This window comes from Antennarius striatus, chromosome 15 (genome assembly GCF_040054535.1).
Source record: "Antennarius striatus isolate MH-2024 chromosome 15, ASM4005453v1, whole genome shotgun sequence".
In the NCBI taxonomy this organism is placed as follows: Eukaryota; Metazoa; Chordata; class Actinopteri; order Lophiiformes; family Antennariidae; genus Antennarius; species Antennarius striatus.
In genome coordinates this window covers 14,264,481-14,274,549 of record NC_090790.1, presented here as the reverse complement: position 1 = coordinate 14,274,549, position 10,069 = coordinate 14,264,481, and the positions used below count along the sequence as shown (strand labels likewise).

At 39.9% G+C, this 10,069-nt stretch overlaps 1 protein-coding gene across 1 annotated transcript; it reads left to right on the top strand.

Annotated features, from left to right (window-relative positions):
• Nucleotides 1–8,996: 8,996 nt before the first annotated feature.
• Nucleotides 8,997–9,650, top strand: rnf224 (ring finger protein 224). The gene is made up of 2 exons (XM_068335764.1): nt 8,997–9,182; nt 9,320–9,650. Exons 1-2 carry the CDS (start codon nt 9,018–9,020, stop codon nt 9,638–9,640), a joined length of 486 nt encoding a protein of 161 aa, XP_068191865.1. The 5' UTR covers nt 8,997–9,017; the 3' UTR covers nt 9,641–9,650.
• The last annotated feature ends 419 nt before the right edge of the window (nt 9,651–10,069 follow it).

Below are 10,069 nucleotides of genomic sequence, written 5' to 3'. Positions count from 1 at the left end.
ACCGGAAAAGGGGGGTGGGATGACGTCATTAAAGGCGTTCTCCATCATTTGTATTTCCCTTAATCTGAAGAAAATGCCTAAAGTTTACAATGATATCAGTGGAAAATGCTACTTAATAGACTACTTTCATCCATAACTTAAGTTTAATATATCTGAAAAATTAATCATATATTTTAATCTAGTGTTATCCAGCTTGTTCACGAGTGGAAAATTCACTTTATCCACTGGATAGCGCTGACAATTTATACAGCGGATTTAAATAGAAACAGATTTAATGTCTTGTTCATTGGCTTTTAAGTGTGACACTGGTGTAACCTGCGAACCATACCTAGAAAGACCTCCAGATTCCAACCAATAACGTTCTTTACTTTTGAATCTAGAACTCCGCAGTGCACTGGCATCGCACTCAGAGTGTCCCCCGCCTCTCGCCCGTAAACCAGCTGGGATATGCTCCAGTAACCCAAGTGAGCCGGAAAAGCGGACAGAGCAGATAAGAAGATGAATAAATGAATCTGTAGACCAACAAGACTCAAAATTCCACTGAAGTCCAAATTCCACTGAATGGTTCCAGCTCTACTTGCCCTTTTTGCCCTTCCTTTAGTTAAAGATGCCTGGTACCAAGTACTACATTTTTAGTACCTCCTCAGTTGTGGTTTCAAATAAGGCAAACAGGTGTGAGGACAGCATGAGAAACATTCCAGACCACCATTCATTCAGTCATTCATTCATTTTCCAACCCGCTTAATCCGCTAACGCAGGTCGCGGGGTAGCCAGTGCCTATCCTGGCAGTCTCAGGGCGTGAGGCGGGGGACACTCCGGGCACGACGCCAGTGTACCGCGGAGCCACATACAAACAAACATACATTCACACACACACTCACTCCTATGGTCAATTTGGGACCGGCCAATCAACCTTAAGCGCATGCTTTTGGAGGTGGGAGGAAGCCGGAGAACCCGGAGAGAACCCACGCAGACACGGGGAGAGCATGCGAACTCCACACAGAGCGGGACTCGAACCCGGGTCCGCCGTGTTGTGAGGCAGCAGCGCTAACCACTGCGCCACCGTGCCGCCTCCAGACCACCAATTGGTCAATTTTCATTATGCAGAGAAAATCCTGTGCAGCACAACTCATTGTCTGCCACACCTAAACCACTATGCTGTATCAGTGTTTCTAACTTTTTATTTGCATCCACAGCATTGAATATTTGCAGTTGTTCCTGTCTTCATTGAACTTTGAAGATTTTAGTTTAGGGTTTGTATTAGTTTCACCTCCCTGTATTAGTTTTCTCAGCTCTGGACCAAGAATACAGATATAAGTCACATCTTAACAGTTGAGTCAAAGTACTCTTGTGGGTCATTAAAGTTGTTGAAGAGTAAAGGGGTTAGTTCAGATTCAGCCTTCGAGGATTATCATTACCGAGATACATGAGATCCTAGACCAAAATGTTCATGTCTTAAATCACTGATGAAAGGATCACAAGAGGTGGATGACAAACGTGTGCTGCATTAATGAGAATGCCACAGCATATGTGGACAACATACTCTATCACTGTACGGTGGAACTGTGTCTATATTCAGAGTCAGGCTCAGCTTTATCAGCTCAGTATATTTATACTTGTGAGAACTTTGATTTTTGGTATTTATGTTGCCTTGCCCTTATGATGTTATTTAATATGTGTGAGTGGGAACCTGTGAGCCTTGTGAATAATATACATTCATTTTACAGGGTAAAAGGTACTACTGTATATGACTGATTGTGCTCACCACTGATACCCTGTTGGAAGAATCTTGTGTTTTGTTGTTTTGGCTTTGTCGGACCCACCAGACCAATGGCAGAGCCATCAACGGTGATGGTTCTACCCTTTTCCTGGTTCTGGGATTATAAATTATGAATGGATGGTAGGTTCAATTCCTGATGGTCTATTCCAGTCTGCCTCTATTCGTATTGGTGGGCAAACCAAATTAAAGGGTAACATTGTTATTATTTATTGATTCAATATCATGTTTATGAGTATCCTATAATCTTTATAGCCCACTGAATCAGATATATAATTTCTCAATAGAAATTGAAGCAGGATGTGGGCGGTTCGTGATCTTCGAAGAATGAAACAAGTTTCTGTTCAACCGGTTCCTGACACACACATGTACACACACACACACACGCGCACACGCACACACACACACACACACACACACACACACACACACACACAAACAGCTCCTCTGTCTCGGGCCCACTGACATCTAAGCTGATTTATAATCAGATTAACATTACCTTCTCATAACTTCATCTTCCTATTTGTCCATGTTGTGGAAAACATTAAACATTTCAAACTAATCCCCTAAACTCAGACTGCAAATGACCTGGGCTCAGGTCAATTTGTAATGGACTGGACCATAAGTACTAGCACTTTTTGTATTCCGGCTGTAAGCATTGAGATGTGATGTCATAAGGGCCACCAGCATGCTGGGTTCTTAAGTGTTCAGTGTAAGATAATAAGGAGGACGATTCACAGAACACTCGTCTGTTCTAATTGAGAATTGCTGCTATTTTTACTTTAAGAACTAGCAAAGCGTGAAGTTGAATGTGCAAACGTGTTTAGTTCATGACTCTGCATAACATAGCAGATGTACTAACTGGTTTGCAGTCCTGTCATAACCATCATTTTTTAAAATTGTAAACTGTTCAGAACATATGGGTTTGTAAGATAAGTTATAACAGTATTTATAAAACCTGGCTGAAATGCCAGCTTCTTTCAGAAGCATTTGGTTCTCCAGTTTAAATCCATATCAGTGTTTACATGGGAAAAACCAGAGTTTTATAAATCGAGAGGTTGAGCCCAAAGAAAATGAGCAGCACAAGACAGGGGGACCCCATAGAGACTGAACTGATAGAGATGGGGTTGAATCTTCTCAGAGAATGAACAGATGAGACACGTGGACCAAAGGTACTGACAGTGATGAATCTCCTTGGAGAATGAACATCACACACAGAGAAACAACACAGAACACACAGAGAAAGAGAGAGAGAGAGAATTAACAAAGATAGAGCCCCACAGAGACTGAACGAAGAGAGAAACAAAACCCAATAGGGATTCTTTTACCTATTTTTAAACCCCAAATTTCCCTCAGAAATCAATAGAGTAATGTGGTTCTGGTACAGACTGAACAGAACTGGTGATGGAGCCCCATAGAGAGTGAACACAGAGGGAGAGGTGGAGCCACATAAAGGAAGAATGAACAGAGTGAGCAAGAGGGAGTGTCGGCAAGTAGAACAGGTTTGGGCGAGGCAGCTGACTGGGCGTTATACACACCGTCAAGAGAAGAGACAGAGTAAGAAGTGGAAAAACAGATTATTTTGTGTTTTTTTTCTTTTCATTTCAACAATTGCAGAAAAGAGGAAGACACAGGATTTACAAAACAGAAGAAGTGTTTCTCCAAAGACTCCGAAGGAAGAAGAAGCTGGGTGGCAGCGAAGAGGTGAGACAGGTTACGCAACTTTTGTTGTTTGACACTTAAAATTAATCTGATGAGAGAAATTTGTCCTACAGACATAAAAATGAAACCATAGTGAAGTCATTAAATGAAACATTGTGATGTCATTCAGTTTGATTTACTCTCCCTGATGACATCACTGTCTCTGATGTCATCCACAGTAAATGTCCAGAACTTAATTTAGACAGTTATCATTTTATAGCTCTGGTTTTGGGTTTGTGACTAGTCTTACCTGTTTAAAACAGAAGATATCTTACTGATAATGAAGATATGTTGTCTTGAGACGAGCATAGTTTGACCAGAAGGACATACAGGTATGTCTCCTCAGGCTTCAGATGCCAGGTTTGAGGCCTGATGTACATCAGGAGCTGCTTTTCCCTTTGTCAGTAACTACTGAGGACTTTCAGTGCTGTCTTGTTGGCTTTTGGTTGGTAAAATCTAAATTTAACTTAATCTCAACTTGATTTATCTTTTTTTTTTTTTTACAGAGAATTATAGAGGAAAAACACATCTATCTATTTCAGAGAAATAACCTCCTAACCGCTCAAATCATTGATCAGATTCCAATTGGTTTCAGAGAGACTTAAGGGTTGACTGTAGAACTTTAATGAGAGACACCGTCAAATCATCTTGTCTAAACAGACGGTTTATTTCACGGTGAACCATCATCTTACAAGCAAGAGCCGCTGGAGTAAGATGCTAACAGAAGCTGCTAACTTGTGAGGTGTGTTAGAAACGGCTGTCAAATGCTAACTCAGCATATTTGTAAAGAACATGTAAACAATTTTTTTTGATGGAATTGACTCAGAACATTTGCCAACTTTGTAATAACTAACAGACCCCCTATGTGCAGAAACTAAACTCAGTTTGGAGAATGTGATGACTTTAGGTGACATTTACTCCGTAATAAAATATAAGGAAAATAACTAGTTTTTCCTCTAAGAGCACTAAATTATCAGAGACTGACCTCAGAGAAATGAGTTTTTCAGTTATATTTACTTGTCTGTTGTCCACTGTTTAATAAACATTAATTGATTTGTAGTTTGTTTTTTTTATAATCTCTTTTGTATTTTATTGGCATATTACTGTATGTGTAATTAGGTGGTGTGGTTATTTATTGTATTTTCATTATCTGTTAGGAAACTGCCCAGTTTTTTGTTGTTGTTGTTGTTGTTTTCAAAAGAGGGAGATACACACAACAAACCCCGCTGATCAAATTATTTATTTAGTCTCTTTCATGACTTCTCTTCATTAAACTAACAACAGTGTGTGAAATGAGTACAATCAGTAGTGAGGGAGTGTATAAGTGAAAGGGTGTGTGTGTGTGTGTGTGTGTGTGTGTGTGTGTGTGTGTGTGTGTGTGTGTGTGTGTGTGTGTGTGTGTGTGTGTGTGTCATGTTGTACCATACCATACCATACCCAAACCAGGTGGGTGTCCTGGAGACTGAATTGAGGCAGGGTTTTTAAAGGAGCACATGGCCCAGATTTCACCAGTGCTCCTGCAGAACACACAGGTGTTGCCACTTCCCTGACAACCCACTGCCACACCCATCCCAGGTAGGAGCAGGCCGGTAGCTGGTAGGGCAGAGGAGTTTTAACCATTGTTCATGTTCTGTTGCACCTAGACACATTTGTGTTTTTGGTTTGTTTTCTCTGTAACTGTCCGAAAATACTTACTATGTCCTTCTCTACCTCATTCACCTCATCCTTTACTTACTGCTTTTCTCCAACCTTCTCTTAATCTACATCCCCTTTTTTTCCCTCCCTGCCTCCTCATCCTACCTCCTTATTTCCTTCTCTAGATTTTCATTTCCCTCTATCCCTCCTTTCCTCATCCATCTCATCCTTTCCTTCTGCATCGGCTCCGTTTCTACTTGAACTTTTCTTCCTCTCTTCCACTTCACACTTGAATCCTCTTCATTTCCTCTATTCCCCATCCGGCCACATTCAGTAATCTGTTTGCTCTCCTTTCTCCACAGCTCGCTTGCCCTGACTGCTTGGTGTCACCTGATTGATTGGCCGACTGACTGACTGGTTGGTTAATTTTATTTTTTATTGATCCCCACCACCCGTGAGGAGCTGCCATGTCGTCAAACATCAACATTCTAGTTGAAAACCCATACGGTGAGGTGACCATACCCCGGGCGAAGCTCCGACCAGCAGATGGCGCTGACACGGTCATCGTCAACCCAATGGTGATGGAGGGGAAACTGAACACTGTAAGCTCCGCCCCCCAGCCATATGTGGTCAAGGAGGCTGGAGGGGAGGAGGATGAGGGGAGGCGGGGCTGTTGCTACCGTTGCAGGAGGAGGAAGTGACGTCAACGTGGTATTGGATTGTGATTGGCTTGGATCTATGGATTCCTTGTTTTTACTAAGGAAACAGAAACAAGAAGAAAGATGAAACTAATGAAGAAAACCAAAGAAATGAAGGAAGGAAAGAAGGAAATATCCTACTGCTGATCTTATAAAATACCTTACTCTGCTGCTGATTGGCTCATGCTCATGGCCCTTCACAAACCAACCAATGAGAAGCAGACTGAGCCTTTACAACAACGTCTCCTCACTGGCAGACTTTTTTTTTTATCAGTTGAAATAAAATTAGTGTCAATGAAAACATGATCTAGAGTCAAGGGAATATTTAAGCTCAAAGTCAAGTGACCTTTATGAAGATGAATATACAGTAATATTTATGTCTCTTCCTGAACAAATGATTTGAAACAAAGCAGCCATGCTTTTGGCTTTTGTATTTCTCAGGTGTTTGCCTACCCCTAGACAACACAAGAGTCTGTGGGGGCACCATGACGTCACACTGTATTTTACTTTTATGTTTGTGTTCGATGTATTTATGTCACAGGGAAAATTTCCAACTGTTATTGGCTTGCCAATGAGAATTAGTCTAATAAATACACAAATACCTTCTGTAAATAAAATCAGTTTAGGCTTATTTTAGTGAATTGATAGTGTTTCTTCAAACTGTAGATCAATCTACTCTTTCTTTTAGATTGGTAACCTGTTCTTCTTAGATTAATGTTTTAACACAATGATGAAGTCTTTGTAAAGAAAACTGGATGTTTTTGTATTTAACTTCCTCTTCCTCTTGGGGAATTTATGAGGTTTTCAGGAAGTATTCATATTTACAGTTTTGATTTTTAACATATAAAGAACTTTTTTTTAAATTGACTCAATGTGTGGAATGAAAATAAAATTTGAATATCAAACTAAAACAAAGCTTGGTGGAGACCAATTATTTACCCACAAGTATAGCTTGCGAAATTAAGCTGATTTTTAAATTGAATTTTATGTCTGAACCATAGAAGTCCACTTTTATCTTAATATCGTACCAAATCACAACAGAAGTTACGTCAAGGTATTTTTCAAGAGGAGAGGGGATGCAGCTTTTTTGTGCCAAAGTGCAATGAGAAAAAAAAAACTTCTTTCAAAAGAAAGATTCAAAGAAAAGAGCCAAGATTCAAGGAGCGCCTCCTCCTGCTTTGGCCAATGAGGGTGAGAAAAAAAGAGAAAGCTGGGGAGACGGATATGAAGGGATGGAGGTGGAGCGACAGACATGGAGAAGGATGAGGCAACACTAAAACTACATTGTTATGGAAATATTACACTAATTTTATACTTATACAACATTACTACCACATGAATATTACTGTAATAAAACACTAATACTATCCCAATACCATGAATACCACCCCAATGTCCCACTAATATTAAACCAATGCTACATGAACACCAGGTGGTTCATGAATGCTTCACTTTTCCTATGTGACCAGGAGGACACGAAGAAGTGACGTCTCATTTTAGTCAGTCTGTCACATTTAAAACAACAAACACAACAGGAAATTCCTCGTATCATTTTTTTAATGCCTGTGTTTGTACGTGTGTGTGTGTGTGTGTGTGTGTGTGTGTGTGTGTGTGTGTGTAGCCAGGCGACCTCAGTCAGTACCCGCTGAGCCGTTACCTGATAGGCTGACACCAGTGGTGAATAGAAACTTGAGAGCAGCTCCACTTTCTATTGCTTGATTAGGTTACAGATCACATAATCGATCACTGAATATGCTGAATGTTTTTATTAATAATATTTCCATAACATTTACCGGTATTCTCATCTTTAATGTATTAATCTTCTTTAGCATTTAACTGTTTCTTTCTGTCTTCAGAAATACATTTTTACTACTACTGTACAGTACTTTTGTGCATTTCAACTTGTTTTTTCATTCTTAACACAATCCTTGGTTTTTTTCTGTGTGACTGGATTCTTGAGGATAATTGATTGTTTTTTGCAGTAACAGGTTTGTGTTTAATAAAAGTGATGACGTGACGGTCGCAGTTGTTGACTGTTGGCCAAAGGAGGCTGAATTATGGATGGAGATGACTCCTTTTATCCCTCTGTTTTCTTTGTTTCCCCCTCTCTTTCTCTGTCTCACTCCATCTCTCAGAAGCAGATAGAACAAGAACAAATGATGAGACAAATTCAACAGAAAGAGAAAGAGACAAAGAGTGTATGTGAGAGGATGTAAAACAGAAATCAAGTGAGGAAATATATTAAGAGGAAAGGACAAAGACAAAGAAGAGAAAAACACAGAAAAACTTAACCAAAGAAAAACTGGAGGAAACAAAAGAGTGAAGACAAAAACACAGGAAATAAGAGAAGATATTAAGAACAGTCCAACAAAGTGGAGAAGAGAAGAAAAAAGACAGGACAAACAAGAAGGAAAAGAAGCAAGAGGATTAAAGAAGAGAAAATAACAAGGGATTGAAAAGAGAATGAGAGGAGAAATATAAAAGACAAAGGAATAAATAGAAAGCCAAGAAGAGATAAAGAAATGGAAGTGTGAGGAAACAAATGCAAAAATGAAATGAGTGACAGAGGAGTGTAAAAAAAAGCAAAAAGAGGATGAGGGCAAAACTTTAACTGGAATAAAAGACAGAAGAAGAGAGGAAGAAAAGAAAGTGTGATAGAATACAAAAAAAGCAACAGATGAGAGTAAACAACTATGAACAAGTCAAAACGGATGATTAAGGAGGAGAAATTTGAAATGAAGACAAGAGAAGATCATCCAGGTGTATGAGTTCTTGCTTCTTTGAAACATCGATCCAATCAGAATGCAGCAGGTAAAAATGTTTTATTCTCTTTCAATACCAAGTGTATGTCAGAGCGATGTCATGTAACTCCAAGGGACGACTGCATATGTCATAAGTCAATGTTCAGAGACCTGTATCTATTTTATAATTGATTTCTCATCAGTAATAAATGATCAATCAGTTATCACATACTAATCGTCATCAGGTCATCAATAACGATCAACAAGGCATTAGAAAAAGTGGTAGCATTGAATGTTAGTTACATAATGGACAAAGCATCTTCAGTTTATATTATTATTATTATTATTATTACTATTATTATTAAGGTTCTAAATGAAAAGAACTGTTGCGACCACATCAACATGACAGACAACATTCACAAAGAAGAGGATGTGACCCGTTACCCCCACCCTGTTCCATCCCCCATGGTTTCCATGGAAACAATGATGGCACTGAGGACGCAGGACCTGGTGTGCATCGTGTGCTTTGGCAGTTATGACCTGGTGACCCGGTTGCCCCGGCGACTGTATTGCGGCCACACCTTCTGTCAAGCATGTCTGAAGAGACTTGACATAGTCATCAATGAGCAGGTGATTGATGACATCATCAACACTCACCTGATCACCCTCTTACTTTTGTTAAAAAGTCCAAATATTGTATTAATATTAAATATTAAAGTGTGTTACCTGGATGAAGACATCGGTGCTCCTCTTTTGTCATCCCCCAGGTGTGGATTACATGTCCACAGTGTCGACAGAACACTCCTCGGCCCCGGGGAGGGGCCTCGGGTTTGGACTTAGACTTGGCCTCCTTCTTGGGGGTGAAGGCTCAGCAGAGCTGCACCTCCTCTTCTTCTCTGCCCTGCAGGCAGGGGGCGTTGCCTGGAGACAGGCAAAACGACGGGAAACCATGGCTGGGGAAGCAGGTCACTGATGATGGCTGGTCCCATGGCGGTCTGGCCGAACCACGCTTCCATCGCTATGGCAACTGCTGCCCGCCCCTATCCTGTTGGATGTGCTGCTGGTTCTGCTGCCCAAGGCGCGGTTAAGGCTGGCCAATGAGAATTTACCTAAGAGATAAAAATGAATAACAAAAATAAATATATACAGTATATATACATACATACAATTTGAACTGCAGTATTATTTGTGTTGTATCAGTATCACAACGATAAAAAAAACGGTTAAAGTGCTGCATCTACCTGTAAAAACAAATGAAGTATTGTCAAAACAACTGTACAAATATATAATAAATAATCATATGAAAGTCCATTCTGCAGTTTTTATTAAGAAATCCATAACTATCAAATATCTAAGGATACATGACACTAATGAAAAAGTACCATTCTAATTAAAATCAGTGTTATTGCAGTAAATATTGTTAGCTTACATACTTTGTGTAAGTGAAATCTGCAGCAGTGGAAGCTGTGGTTAGGAACTGAACTACCAGAAATAGCTTAACATTAATGAACCAATCA

Excerpts from the sequence above, each read along its gene's own strand:
- rnf224 (XM_068335764.1), top strand. The coding sequence starts at position 9,018 with ATGGTTTCCATGGAAACAATGATGGCACTGAGGACGCAGGACCTGGTG. Across the intron at positions 9,183-9,319 it reads ACATAGTCATCAATGAGCAG|GTGTGGATTACATGTCCACA; the intron begins GTGATTGATGAC and ends GTCATCCCCCAG.